Source organism: Bison bison, unplaced genomic scaffold, assembly GCF_000754665.1.
Source record: "Bison bison bison isolate TAMUID 2011002044 unplaced genomic scaffold, Bison_UMD1.0 scf7180017864263, whole genome shotgun sequence".
NCBI classification, from domain to species: domain Eukaryota; kingdom Metazoa; phylum Chordata; class Mammalia; order Artiodactyla; family Bovidae; genus Bison; species Bison bison.
The window spans coordinates 12,280,403-12,305,517 of NW_011494835.1; the positions used below are offsets into that span (position 1 = coordinate 12,280,403).

A 25,115-nucleotide genomic window follows, 5' to 3' on the forward strand; every position below is an offset into this window, starting at 1 on the left:
AACCCTCTTACACTGTTGGTGGGAATGCAAACTAGTACAGCCACTATGGAGAACAGTGTGGAGATGCCTTAAAAAACTGGAAATAGAACTGCCATATGACCCAGCAATCCCACTGCTGGGCATACACACAGAGGAAACCAGAACTGAAAGAGACACATGTACCCCAACGTTAATCAGAGCACTGTTTATAATAGCCAGGACATGGAAGCAACCTAGATGTCCATCAGCAGACGAATGGATAAGAAAGCTGTGGTACATATACACAATGGAGTACTCAGCCATTAAAAAGAATACATTTGAATCAGTTCTAATGAGGTGGATGAAACTGGAGCCTATTATACAGAGTGAAGTAAGCCAGAAAGAAAAACACCAATACAGTATACTAACGCATATATATGGAATTTAGAAAGATGGTAACAATAACCCTGTATCAGAGATACCAAAAGAGACACAGATGTATAGAACAGTCTTTTGGACTCTGTGGAAGAGGGAGAGGGTGGGATGATTTGGGAGAATGGCACTGAAACATGTATAATATCATACGTGAAATGAATCGCCAGTCCAGGTTCGATGCAGGATACAGGATGCTCGGGGCTGGTGCACTGGGATGACCCCGAGGGATGGTACGGGGAGGGAGGTGGAAGGGGGGTTCAGAATGGGGAACACACGTACACCCGTGGCAGATTCATGTTGATGTATGGCAAAACCAATACAATACTGTAAAGTAAAAAAAATTAAAAAAAAAAAAAAAAAAAGAATGTGCTGTGTGTTGTGCTTAGTTTAGTCATGTGACTCTTTGCGACCCCGTGGACTGTAGCCCACCAAGCTCCTCTGTCCATGGGGATTCTCCAGGCAAGAATACTGGAATGGGTTGCCATGCCCTCCTCCAGGGGATCTTCCCAACCCATGTCTCCCGCATTACAGGTAGATTATTTACTGTTTGAGCCACCAGGGAAGCTGCTTTAAGAAGACTTAAACACAAAAAATAAGGAAAATGGTCAGTAAGTGCACCTCCAGGCTAGACTACATGCCAAAATTCACTAACTCATATTAACTTAATTTGCTTTTTACTGGCTCTGGGTTGAGAATCTCTAAAACTATTCCCTAGATTCCAAGATACAGCAAGTACAGCTGGCTCTACCTAGAGGAGCTCTAGTCAAAGGCCACCCAAGATAAAGGCAGTATGGCTAGAAAAGCATGGATAACTGCCAACAATAATTCTATCCAGGTCTCTGAAACTCAAAACCTCCTTTCTAATCACCCTCCCCTCATCCTCCTCCATCCAACAGATACCTAATATACCATGCACAGACTTTTGAAGAGATAGGGAACTGGCAAGAGGATATGTGCTGATGCCTAAAGATCTAAAACCATTTGAAATCCATCTCTCCCTAAAATTTAACAACCATAATATCCCTACCAATAGCAAAAATAGTTTATATTTACATTGCATGCACTCTTTGTCAGGTATTTCAAGTACCTGTGGGTCTGCTGGTAAAGAATCCGCCGGCAATGTGGAAGACCTGGGTTCAATCCCTGGGTTGGGAAGATCCCCTGGAGAAGGGAAAGGCTACCCACTCCAGTATTCTGGCCTAGAGAATTCCATGGACGTGGGGTCACAAAGAGTCAGACACGACTGAGTGACCTTCATTTTCACTTTCAACTACTTAAAAGCCATGAACCCAACCTTCACACTAATCTAATAAGTACACTCTTAATAATCTCAGTTTACAAATGAGAAAGGAGAGACTCAGAAGCTTTGTGATTTGCTCAAGGTCACACAGCAGAAAATGTTAAGTACTAGGATTCAAACACTTAAGAGTCCATACTGTTGCACACACCATGCTGTCCTGTTTCTCCTTACCCTCACTGCATCTTTTAAATTAGCAACATAAAAACCCAAACTGTTTAAGTATGGCACTCAAACAAGATACAACCAAACTCAATGATAAAAGTCTTTATATATTGATGGTGGAAGAAGATCAGAGACGGACTGTTCATGAAGAATGTTGGTAAAAGTGTCTGTTTTTAAGAATACTTATGAAAATGTCCACAGTTTTCTAGGTAGCTGGATTTCAAGTTTGGTGAGGTGTTTTGGTTTTGCTTTTTCTTCATTAACTATGCATTTTTAACTAGAATGTATATATATAATTTTTATAATCAAAAGTAAACAAAAATTTTTCCTCTTGAAAAATCAGACTATGATAAATTATTCTCTACAAATAAAAGAGACAATGACAGAGAACAACCTTTAATTAAAATATAAGTTCATCACAACAATTCCCCAGACTATATTTTTAGGCAGTAAGAAGTGGGAAGTGGTTTGAGTTACCTAAAGTACAAAGTGACACTCTTATCCACTACACTAAAATGTTCAAAATATCAGAATTACAAATAATATCCAATCAAAAATAACATGTGCTACAAAACTATAAAGGAAACAAGGGGAATGATTCCAGACCACCAGAGCTAAAACAGGACACTCGCTTCCTTATGCATATTTAAGCTTTGCATTATTTGGTGTATTTGCACCAAAATGTTAATCAGTTAATACTAAAATATCAAACACATTCATACTCAGGAGATACAAAGGCATATTTACAACATATTTTGTTTTAGTTATGATGCAACTTTAAGAGTTACTATTTAATAGTTTAAAAGAACTGGGAACTAGATACATATAATATTTGTGATATATACATGTGTTTAAAGGGAAGGCAGAAAGGAATTGCCTTAGAGTTACTAAACTGGGAGTGATTTGCAAATTTGGATAGCAAATTTGGATAAACTTTTCACTTTCCTTAAATATAGAGGTTATTCCCTGGTAAATCTGTTCAATTTTGTTAAGAAATCATGTTACCATAACCACACTAATCCCTGAAGTTAAATTTTAGTTCCCACAACTTCAAGTAAAAGTTAGTGATAATCTGCTATCTACTCATTCCTATCTAAATGCTAATTACTATTTCTTTGGCACTTCAAGGACAAAAATCTTTTTCTTTTAAAACATGTATCTGTAATATTGTACTTATAAGAACTAGCAAGGGCTTATATAATAGTATTTTTTATGTATCAAATAAATGTCACAATATTCATATTGTTGTACAGTAGATCTCCAAAACTGAATGTGAGGGTGATCTGGTTGCAAGACCTATCACCCCACTGATCACCAGTGCTGATTCAGCTGATCTGCCTGGCTAGGCAACATCCCTCCTCCCTCACCCCTCCATGTGCATTCCTCCTGAAGCTGTGTGCTCGGTCAAAGAGACAACCATCCCTGATAGAGGAGGACTGGTCTTCGGTCAAGGGTAGCTGTGCTAACTACCCTACTAGAACATCCAAACAAACTCTCAAGCTCTCCAGGACTTTTTCAAGTTGCAAAAATGAAACTCTACACCCAGTGAACAACTCCCCATCTCCCTCTCCCTCCAACCCCTTTAACCACCATTCTACTTTTCTGCTATCATTTTTAATTTTTGTCTTCCCCTTCAAAGAAAGACTATGATTTTATTGAGGTTATATAAAGTTAACATCAATACAAATAACAATTTCTGGTGAAGGCCATATCTGCCCATGAAACTCAAATCTATTGCATTTGCAAAAATGTGAATCATCAAAACCAGACAAGCACAAGACCCAATTATCTAAACAACCTGCTAAATCAACTTCCAAATGTTGCTGAAGAAAACACTTGTTTCACAAGTTACTGAGGAGAAATCAGCTTAAATTGTACCAACCAATTTGTTTGAAAAACAAATTACCTGGATTAATCTGGGGCTTTACCATTAGTTTAGAATGCAGCTGTCCATTAGAATAAACCTGTCCTTTAATACAGCAATCTTCTTGGAAATTTTCTGTTTATAACATTTCTTGCACCTCCTTTAGACAAACTGAAAAAGGGTGGGGTTCACTGATACAAAAGGTAAAACAACTGATTACAAAATTTTTAACTTGGTTTTTAACTGGGATAACAAGTAAACTGTCTACAATAATAAAACTTAAGTCTTAAAAAAATGAAGGCTAACAGTGATGATAATAAAGCACCTGTGTGAAAACAGACCATCCCCAAGAAAATATTTAGCTATTTTTATTTTAAATTTCAACAGAAACACAGTTCTGTTCTGACTGTAACAGAAGTGAAAACAACTAGCCAATGATTACCCATACACCTGGGCAGCTAGCTAACTTCAAAAGGTCATTCCTGCCATGTGTAAATGAAATGTTTTAATGATCATCCATTGTAATGAGACCAAATCTTCCCAGGAAATGTTTCTGAAAGTAAAACTTAAAAGGAGATTTCACATATTATTTGAGAAATCCCTAAGTAGACTGAATCATTTTACGTACTAATATGCCTTTAATAACCAGCCTGTTAGTGATTACCCAACAGATAACAACATTTCTCAATGTCTATTATAAAGCTGAAAAATAAGAGTAAAACCAAAATCTTGGAGAAAAAAGACAAAAATAATTTTTTGTTTCACCTTATGTTTCCAACTAAGTATTCCTGTAAGAGTGAAGGCAATGAAATTAATGAGCAATCACCATCTGACAAAAGTTACTATCACTGAACTATACATGAAATATGACCCTATTTCTTGTTTATAACTACGTGCCTCATTGGTAAAGAATCTGCCTGACAATGCAGGAGAAACAGGAGACGCGGGTTCAATCCCTGGGTTTGGAAGGATCCCCTGGAGAAGGAAATGGCAAACCACTCCAGTATTCTTGCCTGAAAAATCCCATGGACAGAGGAGACTGACAGGCTACAGTCCATGGGGTCGCAGAGAGTCAAACAGGACTTAGCGACTAAGCAGACACATATACAGTAGCACTAAGGATACAAATATCAATATTTATAACCTTTTAAACCTTAAATAGCATTAAAATTAGTATCAATCCTGAATGAAATAACACTGCAATCAGAATTCAGAGAAAATATTTCCTGTGTACCACAGTACTATGTTCCAAAACCAAACCAAAAACAAAAAAAAACAACTTTCATTTTGTTGACAAGGTCTTATTTTAAACTAGCAGCAAAATGCCACTGTCCTATCAACTAACCTGCTGCAGATTTTAATACCAACTGATCTTAGGAAATAACTACCTTCAACTCTCTAAAATCATCTTCTACCACTCTCCCCCTCAGTCTGCTCCAGCCACTCAAATACTGCTGTTTCTGAAACATGCAAAGCAAATGTTCATGTTGTGGCCTTTACCCTTTGTCCAAAATGCTCTTCCTACTTCATCCAAGTCTCTGTTCAGTGTCACCTTATCTATGAGGCCTTATTTACTCAACTTCTATAAATCAGTAACCTGCATTCAACCATCATTCCTTTTCCCTATACTCCTTTGCTTGGCCCCATACTATTTATCACCAACTATTTTTATGTATTTATGTCTCTTCTTCACTTCCCTAAAACATCAGTCTGGGAGGGCAGACTTTGCTTTATTCACAGCACTGTATCCCCAGTGCCTAGCATGTAGGAAGGGATACAGGTGCCTAGAAGGCATATAGGTCTAGGACAGTGCCTGGCATATAACAATGTTCAATAAATATTTATGGAGTAGGTAAATAAGTTAATGAATGAATAGCAATGATTTACATTTATCTGTATGGCTGAATTTCAGAATAGTTAAATTTTATATTTCATAAAACTCATAAGGCTTGTAAATAGTATGACCACATATAAATCATTCAACTTTGTCTATTAGATGGCTGTATCACCTATATATAGATGGTCAGGAACCCAACCCAGGTCCAGCTAGCTATGGTCAGAAAAGCAGGAGGGCCAGGCAAGGAGCACAGAGACCAATACACAAAGGCTGATGATACGCCAGCACACTCTTAGAAACAGATGCTACAAATGGCAGAAACATTGCTAAGCTTACCTTGTCTACATTCCACTACATATTCTCTCTTATAATCAAATCTATCCTTCACTGGAGGGCTTCCCTAGTGGCTCAGGGGTAAAGAATCTGCCTGCCAGTGCAGAAGTCATGGGTTTAGTTCCTTGAAAGGGAAGATCCCCTCAAGAAGGAAATGGCAAACCACTCCAGTATTCTTCCCTGGGAAATCCCACTGACAGAGGAGCTTGGAGGGTTAAAGTCAATGCGTTGGACACAACTTAGCAAGTAAACAACAACATCCTTCACTGGAGAGAACATTACTCTCTAGAATAACTGTATCTCATCAGCAATATAGCTTATCATGCCTCTTTAAAAGAAAAAAAGCCAGAGTGAAAGGCAATCATTAAGGGAAGAACGTCTAATTGGAGGTTATTAATGGTGCTAACCATCCCTTTCTGAAGGAGATCAGCCCTGGGATTTCTTTGGAGGGAATGATTCTGAAGCTGTAACTCTAGCACTTTGGCCACCTCATGCGAAGAGTTGACTCATTGGAAAAGACTCTGATGCTGGGAGGGATTGGGGGCAGGAGAAGAAGGGGACGACAGAGGATGAGATGGCTGGATGGCACACTGACTCGATGGACGTGAGTCTGAGTGAACTCCGGGAGTTGGTGATGAACAGGGAGGCCTGGCGTGCTGCAATCCATGGGGTGGCGAAGAGTCGGACACGACTGAGCGATTGAACTGAACTGAACCATCCCTTCAGATCTCTGACAGCGTATGGCAGACCATAACAGACAGAAGAAGGAAATGGGCTATTCATTCAACTAACATTTATTAAGAACCTTCTATAAAAAATGTTTCATGAAATAATTCAAAGCATGTATGTCTGTGTGTGTGTGTGTAGGTACTGAGAAGAATGCTTCTAAGGAATCTTCTATAAAAATCTATGAAAAAGAAAACCAGAATTGATTTAGAAGATGATGTTATTTAAGAAGTGATGGATCTAGAAACATTATTTCAATAGTGTCAAAACTGCTTCAACCAGATACTACTAGTAAATAGTAATATACTAATCTTACTAATATAAGATAATCTTTGTTATTATTAGGTAAACTTCACTGAGTTCTTACTATGTGCCAGGCACTTTACAGGTATTAATTTATTCAATTCAACAACCCTATGATGTAAATATTACTTTTCCCCCATTTGACAGTTAGGACCTGGGACACAGTCAAGTAATTTGTCCAGATGTGTACAGCTGGTAAATTACAGAGCCAGAATTCAAAGCCAGGCATTGTGCTCCAGAACCTGCACTGGTATTAACTACACAAAACAGTATGTACAACATTGTCCACTAAAATTAAAAAAGTATATTTTGGGAGAACATATAAACACCAAAGTGTGCATTAGTCGCTCAGTTGTGTCCGACTCTTTGCAATCCCATGGACTGCAGTTCACCTGGCTCCTCTGTCCATGGAATTCTCCAGGCAGGAATACTAGAGTAGGTAGCCATGCCCTTCTCCAGGGGATCTTCCCAACCCAGGGATTGAACCCAGGTCTCCAGTATTGTAGGCAGATTCTTCAAAGTTTAAGCCACCAGGGAAGCCCAAACCCCAAAGGATTGCAGTTAAAAAAAAAAAAATTATTCCATTAGCTTTGGTATAATCACAACTGCCTCTAGTGTTCTTTTAAGGCTGGAAATTAATTACTATTGTTGTCACTGTTGTTCAGTGGCTAAGTCATGTCTGACTCCCTGAGACTCCATGGACTGCAGCACATCAGACTTCCCTGTCCTCTAATGTCTCCCAGATTTTGCTCAAGTTCATGTCCTTTGAGTCAGTGATACTATCTAACCATCTCATCCTCTGCTGCCCTCTTCTCCTTTTGCCTTCAGTCCTTCCCAGCATCAAAGTCTTTTCCAATAAGTCACCTCTTCACATCAGGTGGCCAAAGTATTGGAGCTTCAGCATCAGTCCTTCCAATGAATATTCAGGACTGATTTCCTTTAGGATTGACTGGTTTGATTTCCTTGAAGTTCAGGGGACTCACAGCAGTCTTCTCCAGCACCACAGTTTGAAGGCATCAATTCTTCAGTGCTCAGCCTTCTTTATGGTCCAACTTTCACATACATACATGACTACTGGAAAAACCATAGCTTTGACTATATGGACCTTTATAGGCAAAATGATGTGTCTTCTTTTTAATATGCTGTCGAGGTTTCTCATAGCCTTCAAGAAGCAAGCATCTTCTAATCCCATGGCTACAGTCACCATCTGCAGTGACACTGGAGTTCAAGAAAAGAAAATGTGTCACTGCTTTTGCTTTTTCCCCTTCTATTTTCCAAGAATGGGACCAGATGCCATAATCTTAGTTTCTGAATGTTGAATTTTAAGCCAGCTTTTTCACTCTCCTCTTTCACCCTCATCAAGAGGCTCTTTAGTTCCTCTTCACCTTCTGTCATCAGAGTGGTATCGTCTGCACATCTGAAGTTATTGGTATTTCTCCCCTGCAATCTTGATTCCAGCTTGTGACTCATCCAGCCTGGCATTTCATATGATGTACTCTGTACATAAGTTAAATAAACAGGGTGACAATACATAGTCCTGTCGTACTCCTTTCACAATCTGACCCAGTCCGTTGTTCCACGTAAGGTTCTAACTGTTGAGTCTTGACCCACCTACAAGCTTCTCAGGAGACAGGTAGGTGGTCTGGTATTCCCATTTCTTTAAGAACTTTTCATAGTTTGTTGTGACTCATACAATTAAAGGCTGTCTCACAGTCAAAGGAGCAGAAGTTTTTCTGGAGTTCCTTTGCTTTCTCTATGATCCAAAAAATGCTGGCAATTTGATCTCTGGTTCTTCTGCCTCTAATTACTATTAGATTACTTTCAATCTTAAAGATAAAATCATTAAGAAAACTATATCTAAAATGATATTTACATTAGTATGTTATTTTGTTATACCTAATGTAACACAGTATTTAAGTTGGTTGTAAAGTATATTTTTCAAATATACCCCAAAACTCATAACAAGGCTCATTTTCTCCTGAATTTACAAAAAGTTGACCTTGAACATGAAGTACGAAGTTTCATCATTTGCTAAGACGTTATGATCAATGCAGACCTATAGCTACATGATAGTGACAGCACTTTTATCCATTAACAATGCATTTAAGACATGAAATTCTGAATTTAGTTAGGTATCAACTGTCAGCCTTCTCTTAGGAGATTTTAATCCTGTCATGCAACCTCTCCGAAAGGTTCAGAAATGAAAAACATTAACTTTCATAAACTCCCTCCACTTGAAATAATAAAAGGGCTACAAAACATAATTTTTGGCATTGGGCATATTAACCAACAGACTAAAATATTCTTTTTAAAAATAGACACTATTAAAATCTTTCTCAGCTCAACATATCTGTCTTAGAATAAATACCCTAACACTCACTTTATCTTTGAGGCAGACTCTAACAAAAGTGCTACCAGCATAATTTGTAAACAACTCCTGAATCCATATGCAACATTTCCTTATTAAAGTAGAAGAGGTCATAACATCACAAGGAAATGAAAACAGAAGCCATCTGGGAAACAAGCTGCTTCTTACAGTGATAATAATAAAAGAGCACAAAATAGGAAAACTGTCATCAGTGTGCAAATAACAATGAGAAAACAATAATGTATTTGTTATAACATAAATAACTTTTCCAAATCAACATAATAAAACATAAGATATTTCCAAGTAACCACCTTGGAAGGTTGTATGGTTATTTCTTTGCTTAAAAAATCTTTGGAATTTTTCCCCTGAAATTTCTATCAAAACCAGTTTAAAAACACACTAGCTTGCAGATATGGTAAAATCACAGTAACAGGAGCCCACTCTCCCTAGCTCAGCACCAATCCAGAGGAGTCAGAATCCCTCTCAAATCCCCGCTGTCCCATTACCCCCAGTGTCATCTCTCTGCACTATGTTAAACCTTCCTATCTCTCATTCTGACACTAGGCTCCCCTCCCCACCCCCATCTCACTCCCCTTGCCTCCTTGCTCAGTGCACTCCTGCCACACTGGCCTCCTTTTCTTCTTGAACACACCAACATCCTTCCTGTCTCCAGGCCTTTGCACTTACTGTTCTCTATGCCTGCAAAGCTGTTCTCCTTCGTCTTCCCATACTGGCTTCTTACTCTTAAGTCAATGCTGCTTCCTCAGGCAGGAGAGCCTGTCTTGACTGTTGAACTTAAAGACCCTTTCCCCTTATACCATTCCCCCAATTATTCCCTGGGCTTCCCTCATGGCTCAGCTGGTAAACAATCCACCTGCAATGTGGGAGACCTGGGTTCAATCCCTGGGTTGGGAAGATTCCCTGGAGAAGGGAAAGGCTACCCACTCCTATTCTGACCTGGGAAATTCCATGGACTGTAGAGTCCATGGGGTGCAAAGAGTTGGACACAACCGAGTGACACTTATTCCCTAGCACACCACCTTATTAAGTTACATTGCTCATTTATCTATACACTTGAGACTTAACAGTCTCTTTTACTAGCCTATAAGGTTCCTAACAATAATGACTCTGTTTGTGTACTTTCAGCTCCTAGACCAGTACTGAGCACACATTAGGTGTTCAATAATGATACTAAATAAATGGCTCCATGCCTCGAGGTAGGATAGCAAATTCTGACTACTGCTGCTACTTCTGTCTCCTCTAGGGATTCTACAGATCCTAATCCAGAAGTTCCCTGCTATCCTGACTAGGCTGTATGGTCAATGCACATATTATCATGGTCCTTTCCCAAGTTTCATTCCATATATGTCCTCTTCTACTTCCAAGCTTCTTCATATATTCCGTATCTTGTTCTATGCACCTTTCTGTCAGGAAATAGAGAACCACCCTCTCTACCCCAGCCTGGTACACAGTAGGAGATCAACAAATATGTGTTAATTAACACCTTCTCCTCTTAGGGTTCTGGCATGAGTCATTCAGGAAAAAGGCAGCACCAGAAGACAATACCAAGAGGACTGTACTCTGGTCTACCAAAAATTTACCCATCTCTCCTAAAAAATAATAAATAATAATAATAAAATCTCCAAGGACTCAGCTTTGAATATGCCTCAATTACATGTTTCTTGGATTCCTTGCCATGAAGCCCCTTGGTTTTTCATGTAAACAGCACATGCACACACACACACACACACACACCTGCTCCTTTTTAGGCTCTCCTAAGCTCCATATATGTCCAGGCAAGTCTGAGTTTGCACGTGAACAAACTATAGGCCAATTTACCTTTCTTTCACTTTTTAGACAAAAGACACGAATACATTTCAAACAGTACAAAAGTATACGGAGAAAATAGTGAAAATTCTATCAAGCCCACTGCCCAAAGCAGTTCTAAACTCTGCACTATCCAGTCATAAAAAAATCAGTTTCCTTGCTTAATAACTATACTTTTGCATTTGTCTTACTATATCTTAGGGGTGGGGTTCAGTTCTGGGATTCACACATAAGAGACATCTAAAACCTGAACTACTTTTAAAGGCAAATGCTCAGGGTTGTGAAGAGGGGCAACTGTCAAGAAAGAAACATTTGAAGAAATGGTTTCCAACGGAATATCCACAAGACTTAAAGGGAAATATAACTCAGTCACCTAGAAGGCTATGTGAGCAAGGGTTTTCCTTTGTTGTGCATGACACCAAGGGACAGAAATAGAACCACTGGGTCAAATACAGAGAAAACAAATACAGGCTGACACACAGGCAGACTCTACAGGGAGGCAGAGGGCTATTACAGTAAGGAACCTCTGGGGCATTTTGTAGGAACAAAACCTGACTAGGATTAAAAACAAAGAAAACCAAAATGTCTCACCAGTTAATAACAACTATCAATCATATTCATTAACAAAACAATTCTAGAAGAAATGATTGTAATGGCAACTAGGCTTTCCATTTGTCCCCATCATCAATATAATCATCAGTCAACAATCACTGAACACATACTGGGAATTTTAACATGATTTTGAGTAAATAAGACCCAGAGTTGTAGGAATTTTTTTTTTCCGGGTGAGAGGGGTTCACAATTTAACAAAGTATATGACCTATTTATGTATACTTGAACTGTATTGCTATGAAACATAACATGACAACTGATCTCTGGCTATTGGCCTTAAAAAGACTATCCTCAATTCCTTTAACTTCAATGTTACCACTTTAGCTTAACAAAGAGGCATGAAAAAAACCAACTATACTTGTTACATACTTGGTGAAATTTACCAAAGATTCCTCCAGAAGTCTCTGGTAAATTTAACATTCATTATTGAATTGTATAGTATTAAAATATTATAAGTAATGTACCAACTTCAAGGTGCTCCAAACCTTTTTGTCACAAAGATACTTTTAGCATCATAAACAGAACTAAAACCTGATATCATGTATTATTAAAACTGGCATTTATTTCCAAAAAACAATTTGACCTATGGTGACTGAACTCTGAAAAAAAGTGAAGACTATGATTTGGAGACAAGCAGATCCGTCACAGTATTTAGTTGGTGGCAATTTCACTGCAATTTAGCCTTAATCTTTTTGTTGAAGTGATCTAAATAACAAAAGATCCATACTAAAAATATTAAAAAAAATAAAATAAATAAAAGCTACATTTGGTTCCCAAACATGAGTATACAAAATGTGATTCAATGGTACATGAGAAACATCCATAAAGCATTTGAGAATCCCTAAACATCCTGAATTCAAAGTCTGGGTCTAGAAGCTACATTTGAAAAATCCCACTGATGCTGTTAATAATCAGTTTAGAAAGTAATCATATTTTTAAAATATAATCTGTTACTCCCATTTATACAAGTCTTTGATTTTGTAGCATGTATTCTCTCTTTAGGAGACATACACACAAAGTTGGCTGTCAGTGCTGAAAGCTGTTAGCTATTCCCAGAAAACAGAGAACGCTGGTTAAAACCATCACAGTATACTTCTACTCAGTGTATCTGGTTCCAAATCCTAAGCCTAACCAATTACTAGCTGTGTTACTTTGGGCATGTTATTTAACTTTTGTTTCCTCTTCTGAAGATCAGAGATTTTAAATTATACTTCCTCAGAGGGTTGTTACGAGGATTAAATAATCAAACATGTGCAAAATATCTAGAGCAAGGCCTAGACAATAACACAGGCTCAATAAATGTTAATGCATATTCATTATTATTTAACAGAGGAAAGAAAGGAGACCCAGTGAGTTGCAGCAGTCAAACATTCCAAACAGCACCTGGTATAAAATGTGCCTTAATGGATGGGCAGGGCTTCAGAGCTCAGAAACAAAGGTATTGTGCATGAAGAACAAAGAGACTAAGGACTTCAGGGTTCAAAACATTCTGGACTATAAACTCAGTTCTGTTAAATGGGCCCACTGACATGCAGCCTAAATGGTAGGCAGAGGAGTTGAGGAATAAGTAACAGGAAGCCCTGCAGTTCTTAAATAGGGCAGTGATACATTAAATGCAGGATTTCAGAATTCCTGCCTGGGCAAGATGCCAGCCTGAAGATGAGGAAGCGCCTAGGGGGGAACAAGCCAGTGATGAAGTTTAGAAACACCTTTGTCTGCGAAACTATCAAAATGCCACTCCGAGAACTGGATATCAACTAACTAGAGTCTTCCAGAATGAATAAAGGTACATATAAACAGAAATGTCTAACTTAAAAAGATCAAAAGAACCATTCCTAGAATATTTTGGAAGTCAGCACCATGGAGATACTTCAGGAGAATGTCCACAGTCATGAAAATTACATGTGTAACAATGCTTGTATTTAACTTCTCTCTCCAGAACATCTATTTCTAAGGTTTGCTAGTTAAGGAATAATGCATTTGCTTTCTAAAGGATATCTGTCCTCCAGTATCTTAAGAAGAAAATATTTTCAGAATATATGCACAACCTCCTCTAGCTAGCATTTTACAACCTGACTAAACTTTTAAATTTCACCATCTCTAAAAGTTAATATCTCAGAAATCATTAAAGAAATACTGGTTTAACAACTGGATACTTAATGGAACCAATCACAATGCTTAAGCCCCTGACAGAATCAACAGTAAATGGAATTCAGTTATTACTACCATTTAAAAAAAAAAAAAACACAAACTTTCTTTTGGTAAATCAAATTTCACCCAAGATAATTATCACGAAGAGCAGTGATCACTGTTAAATCAATTTCTGAATCCTAGGGAAACGGTTAACAAGTCGCAGAATTCAAATAACAAATGGTGCACATTCTTCTGTAGTTCCAAACCCTTCTCATCATATTTAAAATTTTGCAGCAACAGACTAAAAGGAAATTCCTACTTCCCTCAACTTTAAGCACATAAAATACAAACAGCCCTGGCATCCCGACCCTTCTTGTCATCAAGGTTACCAGCACTTACATTCTCTGCTGCTTCACTCAGGTAAAACAAAGAAACGCACTGTGCCACATGCTAGAATGCCTTCACAATGCCTGACTCACTAGGCCATGAGACATTAGAAGCTGTTGGGACCTGTTATACTCCACTGGCTAATAAAGGCTGATATGCAAACAGTGAGGGTCCTAAGGCTGAATTTTACTATGTCCAAGGACCAGGCCAAATACCTCATTATGGTCAGTCTCTCTGTCACATCCTTTGAAGGGAGATCGAGAAGAGTAGGATTTGATATTACACAATATATCAAGCTACTGGAAAAACTCCAAAGTAACAACCTGAAATCTATTAAATGTAATTTGCTTAATTTTTTAGAAAGTCTATCACAGGGCACTATGCCAAAAACTATTTCACAAAAGACAAAAAATTATTTCACCATATATTTGGAAGTAATATGTTAACAGAGAGAGGAAATTCATTTGGACATAGGAAGCAAATGATAAGAGGATAATTATTCATCCGAGCTCTAAATGAAAAAATTCAAACAAACAGTGTCCCTCCAAAGTTAATGAAATAATTTAAAGAAAACCAGGACATTTTCATTCTGTATATTCTCACACAAATGGGGGAAAAAATGAGCCACTTTAAAAACATACAGAATCCTCTGTAGAATACTAGTGATTAAGCTCTGTAAAAAAGGAGAACGATGGAAATAGGCCCATCTGATTGGAAAAGATCAAAGTCTGTCAAAACATGTGCTAGCACAGGTATGAGGAAACTGGCATTCTCATTTTGTGGGGAGGAGTGTCTCCACAGAGATATTTGGCAGTATCAATGAAAATGTAGACAACCTTTGACTCAGCAATCCCATTTCTAGGAATCTATCTCACAGATGTACTCATATATGTGCCTAAAATAAATAGATATAGATACAGATACAAAAATTACACCACAGTATCACTAAAAGAAAAAGATTAGAAACAACCAAATTGTCCATCCATAGGAACTGGCTAAATAAATTATGATAAATCCAAATACAATGCAGCTATACAAAAAGAATGAAGCCATAGTTACTGATTTGGGGTTAAGTTAAAAAAGGCAAAATGCCAAAAAAAAGGACACTATTTGTGTTGACAAGGAGGGTAGAGAGGATATCTATGTACTTTCACACATCTGTGTAGACTACCCCTGACACTACACACACGAAACTGCAAACACCGGGGGCTTGCAGGCAAAGGGAACGAATGACAGGGCAACAGGCGCTCTTTCCTCTAAACTCTAACGAGTCCTTGGACTTTCAACTCACATGAATGTCTTACCTAAAGAAAAGCATAAATGAAACTTTAAAAGGGAGGAAAGAGTGAAGGGTTAAGATTTCTTGAGTACCATATTTGATCCAGTAAATAACTGTTCCCACTGTGACCTTTCTAAAACTGCCTGTTTCTTTGCACTTCCCTTCTGACTTGTTCTTTTTCATTTCGTCCCGTCAAGTTTCCCAGCTCATTTCATCCCCCTGCATTTAAGCTGGACAGGGACACCTGCTGCAACTGCTTAGACTCTACTGGGTGGACTAAGTGCCAGTGGGGTTGAGGAACTTGTTCCAGTAATTATCACACAAAACGGGTAACAATAAGCTGTAAAAGAAAACTGAGTATTGACAGATGAAAGATAACTCCAATTAAGCCACAAGAAAGAAATGATAAAAATGTGACAAAAAATAGGGAACTGATAATTTGAGAGATTCCATTTTAATACTATAAAAAATTCTTCCAAATCTGACTTTAAACACTCATTCAATATTGTCTGTTCTGTCCATAGCTAAATATTTTATTACCTTTAAAAAAAAGTCTGTGCTACAAAAGTGATTTTCCTACTCTGTAATTAAAACACAAATCTGAATTCCCAGCAGGGCTATACAGTGACTCTGTACCCAGAATACCCAAATGAGGGACCACCATGGTCACTGCTCATTACTTTCTTAAACTGGTGTTTTCTTTTCAGTCCCATTATTGTGTCATTTATTTGCAAATCCACACATATATTAATATTTCACATGTGAGGATCTTGTTTTGTGAAGTTTTATATGATATAAAACTTCACAAGTATTAAATATTTTAATACTTCACAATTGAAGTATTAAAACTTCAATGAAGTATTTCTTCATCTTAAAAATTCAAAGGCCTAGAGTCTCACCTCCTAAAGCTGAAATGCAACTATCTCTTCTAAGATGCCAAAGAAGCAATCCCTTGTCAGCGAGAGCTATGGGTGTTTCTAGATTAATAAAGTCGTATCAGATTTCTCTTCTGTGAAGTTGTAGCTGCGGGGAAAGGTCATGAAGGGCCTTGCAGTACACGGGAATCTGGGTAAGAACTACTACAAACAGGATGTTTCAGACAAAGGTATCTGGTTAACTGTATATTCACACTGCAGCCTAATCAGCAACCATCATAAAGACAAGCTCTCTGCATTGAAAATTCTCAAAAATGACTGAAAATGAGTCTATAGGCTTTGGTTATTCTCAGTTTAAGTAAGTAAATATTAGCCCTAACTCAAGAGTAAATGAGTATCTTGTATGAAAATCTCCTTTACTTAGGTCTAAAGTGCTATTCTTACTTGATTCAATCTCTACAATATTGTTTCTTCCATCAGATACAAAAATCCTGCATAGCAGTAAAATTCCTATGTTAACAAATAACTTTCTAAAATGCCCAATATTCATTAAAAACTAAAAAAAAAAAAAGCCTTTTTTCTCTAACTACTAACTTAACAATAAAACTGATTTAAGATTTTCATTTTTTTACAAATAACAGACCAGAAAAAATCTTCAGAATTATCTTGAGATTCTTGACCCTCGCAATCACCAATGGCAGAAAACTGCCATGTAGTAAAGGCAAGTCTCTGAGTCTTCCACATAAGGTAATTAATATTTTAAAGCAAAGGGTGAACACACATGTGAAATATACATTATACAGTTAAGCAAGCTAAATTATTAACTTTCTAACTTGGCATAATGACAGGGTAGTTGGAAGGGAATGTAAAAGAAAATACTCAACAGCTTAAAATTAACAATGGACCCATTTATTCAAGGTAGGATGGTTCTCTCGTTTCAGCTTGAGGACTGTAAGTCTCTTTCTACCCGCCTCTTGGAGGGAACTCTGCAGCTGGCCTGTCTGGAGAATCACTCAGCTTTATTCACAGTTTCACCCAGAATCAAGCAATAGCAAAATAAGTCTTCATTTTCACTGGCACTGAAAACCATCACAGAGAAACACTTACTCTGAGGTGTTCAAAGTTCATCCTTCAAGGACCAATTCAATTAATTTCTCCTGTAGGTAATTTCTCTACCCTAAACGAACACAAAAGGTCTGTGTCCACTGAAACCAAGAAACACTTATCTGTATCTCTGTCATTTCATCAAACACTGTCTTGTGACAGGTCTTATGACACTGTTTAGTACTCTATTTTTCTCCCCAGCTTTGTATTCCCCAATACTTTGTCTCTTCCTCTATGGCTTCCACGAAATGTCCCTTTAACTACTGAATGAATGAATTCACAGCAAAGCATTTTCACTGTTCTTTCTCTGTTCTATGTATCAATAATACTTCTAAACAGGGCTCCATACTCCAAGAAATGATACATTTCTTCTGCTTTTCAAAACCAACTAAAATCCTATCTGACCTGGTGACAACTGATCCTCCTCTAACTCTTGGAATCAAAATCTCTATTATTTGGGTATTGAAATGTCTGACCTCATTTTATCTGCTAAAGAAACACCATAGATGTGTTTATAAAGAATTGGGAGATAACCTTCAGGAAATCCAAATATTGAGAGTTAAGGGAAAATTCTAATATCATGTATCAGAAAATAACATAAGCAGAGTGTTGAATTTTAGGATGCTGCAGTTAAAATGTTATTCACAAATACACTATCTTTTAATTCCATGGTGAGGGTCATCAACTTGCCAAAATACAGCCTTGAATTGTGCAACAAGTCTCCTATTTCTTCTTATAAAATATATTGGCAAAGACCAACAAACCCACACTGCTACAATGAAACCATCCCTACATTCCATGGCTTCAAGGCAATTTCATAAATATAGGGTCATAAAAAGACAGCCTACAAACTTCAGTAGCCGACACACCACTTTAAGGATAGGAAATTGAAGACAATGATATGTAATCAGGCAGTTACAGCAATTTGAGGATCTTTTCAAAAAGTTTGCAAGAATTACCAATCCTACCTTAGAAACCTACCAACTAAAGAAGTACGCAAAACTCATACAAAAGAGATGGAAAACAAAATCTGAGCATAATGCTAAAATTTTATAGTTTTTATGCTTTAAGAAACAAGTCATAGTCAATATATTCCTACACTGATTAACAACAAAATCTTAAGGAAATAGAATGTTCAAGTTCCAGCCAATGACTTCTTTATCTCAAATACATTTGATATCTGAGTTCCAATAGTATAAGGAAACCATAAATAGCACTTTGAAGTACAAGACAATAATACATGACCAGAGGAAAAACTGTAGACTTTTGAACTCTATATAGATGTAGGTTCCTAGCTAAGCACAAACTTGTACATTTTTTCCTTTTTCAATTTCAACAGACAGTAAATTTACAAACATGCAACTGTTCCCTACAATCATGGTGGATTTGATGTTTCAAGTCTCCAAATAATTTTTTCTTTTTAATTTCATATTATTGTAAAAGATAACTGAGCAATTATCACACCAGACCTTGTTAAGAATTCCATACACATTACCCAAATAAGAGAATCACTAAATTATATGTTTTAAGGCATGCTTTCAGGTTTTAATTGCTTCTTGATAGTATTAATTAAATAATCTGGTGACTACTGAAATACATCCCGATAATTTTACATAATGAAGGCAGAATAAATATAACCAGAGAACTAATTAAGATGAGGTATAATGTTAATCATCTTACTACCACAATATAAATTAGTTATTAGGCACCCATGTTTATTAGGCAATGTTACTGCACATGTTTAAACTTAACCACACAAGGGGTTAAAAATAACTACAATGAAAGGCCAACAGCCTAACAGCAAAGTTGCGCCAACATTCCCTCTCCTCCCCCTCCCCCTCCATCCTCTCCAGTCCAGAATGAATTGCATGCCCCACTGCACAAGACCCAAAAAGGTCACAGGAGATGGCAGAGACTTTTGTAAGAGAACAGAAATAACTCAGCAGCTTTGTTACCATAGTCTCTTTTAATCAGTATGTTCAAAACCCTTTAATTAGCACTCTGTCTACACAAGGAAAGCATTTCTTCTGTGCCAAGAGAGGGCACATATGTATGTACACAGCGTTCTGTTATATCAGCATCACAACATGGAGCTCAGACTGTCTGCCAGAAAACAAGCACAGACAACTGTTTTAAAGGAATGGCACCACAATATCTACATACTCCATTTGCATTTCCATAATCAAACAACAAAGTATGTTCCACTAGGTGTTCATTTGTCTCTGGATTTTTTTTAGCGAAAAATGGGAGTATTTAAACAACAATTTTCTTTAGTCCATTATCACAAACGAGGATATTCAAAAGTAATATAGAATGATGTTAACAGAATGTGAAAGAAGACAATATTCAAATATTGTTCCTTTCTGCATAATAGCTCTTTGGTAGGAGGCAAAAAGACACTGTTCCCTTCAAACAGGAATAAATCACAAGACACATTTTCACAAGGATGTTTTACAGTTAAAATTTCATCCAATCATGCAAAGCCTTAAAACTTGCAGACTGCATTACATACATGTATTTCCTTGTAAAACCTGAGTAGCTAAAATCAAGACAGAATTTGGAGATAAAGATAGCTATTTAAAAATTCAAAGCCAAAAAACAAGGAAAACTTCATTAGTAAACTGGATTAAGCATTTTAATTGAGATACACAACTGTTACAAACGTATTTTCAATCTTTTAAAATCAAGTAGTATATAATACTGTAAGAAGCAGTGTGTATATATATATATACAGTGTGTATTTATACCCAAGTAGGCGTGCTGCGATTCATGGGGTCGCAAAGAGTCGGACACAACTAAGCGACTGAACTGAACTGAACTGAACATATATAATTAAACCAAAAAGTAATCCTCTAAATATCTAACTAGAGAAAGAATCTACCTAAATTTATGATAAAGCTTATTGAGCAGGCAGCAGAGTATACCTGCTTGAAAGCCAGCTCTTCCACGTTAGCCACAGGAGCTCACAGCACAGTTCTATATAATGAGAATAATACCACTATGTCACAGCCTGGTGTGAGAATTACCTAAGATGAGGAAGGTAAAGAACTTGGCAAAAGTCCAAAAGTTTGCTGGTAATGTTTTTTGGGGGATAGGTTTTTTCACGTATTGCACAAAAGTGCAAATTGGCACAACCTATCAAAAATTACATATATAATCATGTATATATGATATCCACTGCAGCATTACTTGTAAAAGTAATACTGGAAACAGTACAAATGCACTTCAATAGGGGATTGCCTAAAAAAATGTTACTTCCCTACAAAAGAATTCTATACATCTGTTAAAAAGAAAAAGAAAAACTCTACATATTAATCAGGAAAATTCTCCATGGTAAGCTGTTGAGGAAAAATGGAATGTGTGGAACAGTGTGTATATTATGCTACCATGCAAATAAAAAGGGAACAGATATTCATATTTATTTGAATATTCAAAAAATCCTTTAAATGTCATACAACTCCTGCTGCTGCTGCTGCTGCTGCTAAGTCACTTCAGTCGTGTCCGACTCTGTTCAACCCCACAGACAGCAGCCCACCAGGCCCCGCCGTCCCTGGGATTCTCCAGGCAAGAACACTGGAGTGGGTTGCCATTTCCTCCTCCAATGCATGAAAGTGAAAAGTGAAAGTGAAGTCTCTCAGTCGTGTCCGACTCTAGCGACCCCATGGACTGCAGCCTATCAGGCTCCTCCGTCCGTGGGATTTTGCAGGCAAGAGTACTGGAGTGGGGTGCCATTGCCTTCTCCTGTCATACAACTAATTAATAGCAAAAATTACCTAGTTGGAGATGAAAGTGAAATAGTGCCTGATACCCAGTCCAGCCTCAATAAATGAAAGCTATTATTACTCCCCTCATAAGTATCATTAGCATCATGAAACGTATCTTTACAATATATATACAGAATATATTCAAACTAAATCCATAATGATGTAAACAGTCAAATCACAATTATTCAAAAATCGACTATCTATTCTGTATCATCTTATGGAAAACCCCCAACGAAAATTTTGGCCAACCCAATAGCCCTTCATTTCCTCTTCAAAGGTAAGTAGCTTTTGGCCATTTTACTGTAGGCTATCACCTTCATCAGAGAGCAAGTTGAGGAAATAACACCAAAACAGTTATTTTACCCAATACTGATCAACAGTTTCTAAGAAACAGCTTTTGGAGCTGAAGGTGACAGTGAACACCCCACAGTTACAACCTTCTATTATATATGAAGAGTCTAAGGTCCAGATCAGTGACAGTTCAAAGATCTGGAGTCTGTCCCCCAGTTAAACGCTTTCCATTTTTGTATTAAGAGGGAGGGAAATATGCTTAATTGAAATCAATTATCCAATTTCCTTCCCCAACAGATCCTTTACGACAATTAACTAAATCTGCTCAGATCATATTCCAAAAGCAATTCTATTAAGTAGAGCACAGGACATTCAGAGATTTCAACAACTCAGCCGTGATGTTTCTAGGATTATGCATTGAGTGAACATCTACAACAAAATCTGTAAAGTTTGCTTACACTTGAGATTGTCAAAGGCATGTTGAAATCCTTGCCACCTTGCAGCCGGAAACCCCAGGGAGCTGGGCCAACCAAGGACACACTGTAGTTGCTCATGGTTCTAATGACGCAAAATCCAATCCCTCAAAATGAAAGAAACTGAAAGAAAATCAGATGGTTAACAAAGACGTTTATCTGAAAAGCTATTACATATTTAAATGTATTGAATATAAACCCAACTAAATTATCTTCAGTATTTTGTTTGGGGGGAAAGAGGGGATATGCAGAGTAAGTTTATATTAAGTTCTCATTTCAGTCTAGGAAAAGGAATCTATGAGCTAATATGCAATCTCTAAACTTATGCCAATTTCCATAGTCTAAAAATCCCATATCAGAGTATATTTCTAGACATTTGATCAATCTTACAACTTGCTAGAATACAATTTGTGGCTTCTTGCACACAAACTTTAATTCAAGGTACCTTACAATACTTTGTTTTATATGAAAAAAAGAACAAAACTGTATTTCAGGTTTAATTCAAAATGATTTTCCCCAACCTCTTCTGTCTGCAATTGGCAAGGGTCCATTTCACTTACCTAAATTCTGAGTTATTTTAACATATGAAGAGAACTACAAATGGTAGACTCTCATTCATGCTTTCCAAACAATAAATTCTTTAAAATGAGAAGTTGTTTCTTGATGCATAAAAACTATTTTCTCTAATCATAAACTACAACTTGTATTTTCTCATATAGGGACATGGTATTTTCCACACTTAAATTATTCACTTTTCTAACAAAAAACTTAAAAAAAAAATTATTCACTTTTCCTTCAGACAGGCGATGATTGGCAATACTCTGGTGGTGGTAGTTTAGTTGCCAAGTCATGTCCAACTCTTTTGCAATCCCATGGACTGTGTGTAGCCTGCCAGACTCCTCTATCCACAGCATTTTCCAGGCAAGAATACTGGAGTGGGTGGCAATATTCTAGCACAGTGAGATTTGAGTCAGAACCTGCTTTTTGTTTTACATACACACCTCATCAGGCAAAGTGGAGCGAGCATTTACCACACAGTGTATAAGATTGACTAAACATGGTAGGAATATAGGGTTAATCTTATTGCATGAAAGGGAATTAGAGCTTTAGAAAAGAACCAGTGCTTTGATGCTTTCTTTTTTCTATGTTTTGCTCGAAGGGAGCTCAAAATGACTCTCATGGTACCATGTACTTTTATATAACAAAGAAAAACTGAAGGAAAAGAAGTATGATTCAGAGCTTGGTATTGATTGTTATGGTGATTATGTGGGAGAAATTAGGAGGAATAGGGATTTTCTAAAATGTAATACTAAGAAATGTACTATTTTCTTCTTTAAAATATTAATAATATAACAATAAATAATTTAAAACCACATTAAAAAAAAAAGCTGCTTAAGACCCACTTCCTTGGAAAAATCTGTGTTGTTTAACCAAATCATTACCTGTCCTAAAATATTTCATTTTTTTTAACATATTCAAAATTTCTACTCCACACATCAATTAATAGTGGCAGATATAGATATTTGAATAACTGGGAGTATTAAAAGCAGGCAGATTCCATCTTCTCCTATGGGGAAAACGAGGCAAAATTTTCAAGTAAGTCTAAGTTCTTAAAGAAAATTCAGTGAAAATCTGCACTACATCTACCAGAGAAAAAGAGAAAGCTTCTCCCCAAGCGTAGTAGTTCACTGAACTACTAGGCAACAAAACTAGTACTAATGTAACAGGCACCAAAAAGATGAAAAGGCCAAACCAGACATCAAACTATTAGATACAGGTGAAAAATGGACATTAAGGAGGTAATAAGGAGCCACAATCCATGGGGTCTCAAGAGCGGGACACGACGGGACTTAGCGACTAAACCACCCAATATACATAATTGCTTTCTCCCTATAATAAAAGCGTTTCTGAGAACTTGTAGAGAGGGACTATTTGGATGATGGCACACAATATTTATCAAAAGTGTATAGAGCCAACAGATATTTCACAGGCAATATGCCCATCCTTTTTTTTTTAATCTTTAACTTTTCCTCAAAAGAAGAACGTGAAAGTTAGGCTCAACTTTCCTAATCCCATTGTTCCCTACAAGAAAATGTATTTAATTCATATATTAATCCATGTACCTGCAACTCTCTTTACTTGGGAGTTCCTTTCCTGCTTTCCCCCATTTGTTATTAAAATCTCTAGAACTGGCAAGTTCACACCCACACTACAGAACCAGTGTCAGTTCATTTCCAGTCGGTGCCGTTTCCCTCCCTTTGCTAGTTTCATGTGACTTGAAATAGAAGTCAAAGCAACAGTTATATTATTGGCCTTTTCCAGGTCTGGTTATTAGTGCCCAAACTCTTCCTAAATTACCAAGGAGGCAGGAAATATTGAGCAGCCTTTCTTCTTTCAAATAAGTAGGAAATGTTGGAACTTCAGTATAGTGTTGGAGTTTCTTTTAGGGAAAGTCCAAACAATGTTTTCGCTCTAGGAAGCTTGGTATTTCCCACACTTCTATCCTAACCTCTTCAGTGAATGGGAAGACTGGAAAGAAGAATTCGTGATGAATTGCTCAGAGATGGGTCTGAAATTAAAGATGTATCTTGAGATTCTTTTTCTCCCCAGATTGAGAGACTGTGGAGGTAGAGTGAAAGAAATAAAGCCACAAGCAGCGGATGAAAGTAGCCGACGAGACAGTTTCCCAGCAGAGAGGTTCACGCCTAGCCCTGTTTGCCAAATAAGGTTCCCGAGCCGGCTGTTTCCGAGGCAGGCGGGTTCCAACGTCCTCGTGGTCAGGAAGGCGGACTTGGGATAGGATCTGGCGATCACACCCTAGACCTGCCCTGCCCAGCGCAGCCACCAATTTTCTTTCCAAGCTCTGCCCTATCCATACGCCCTTCCTTTTTCCACTTATTGTCAAACGAATTAGAGGCACTGCCTAAAAAAGCCCCAACAAGTACGCAAGCATTAATAAATCTGGCGTTTACGACAGATCTGTTTTTTAAACAAGCTTTATTCCTGGACGCAGATCTGTTTTTTAAACAAACTTTATTCCCCTAACAGGTTACACAATCCTAAATGTTGGGGGTGGGGGGGGTG

General features: G+C 37.4%; 1 protein-coding gene across 7 annotated transcripts in view; it reads right to left on the reverse strand.

The window, feature by feature from the left end:
• Positions 1 to 25,115, reverse strand: part of PDLIM5 (PDZ and LIM domain 5) — a 235,490-nt gene that overhangs the window by 209,720 nt on the left and 655 nt on the right. For all 7 annotated transcript variants that reach the window (XM_010848342.1, XM_010848336.1, XM_010848337.1 and 4 more), the window contains exon 2: positions 22,017 to 22,154. In XM_010848342.1, coding sequence (XP_010846644.1) covers positions 22,017 to 22,112 — 96 coding nt within the window. In that variant the 5' untranslated portion in view covers positions 22,113 to 22,154. The remainder of the gene's footprint in view (positions 1 to 22,016; positions 22,155 to 25,115) is intronic.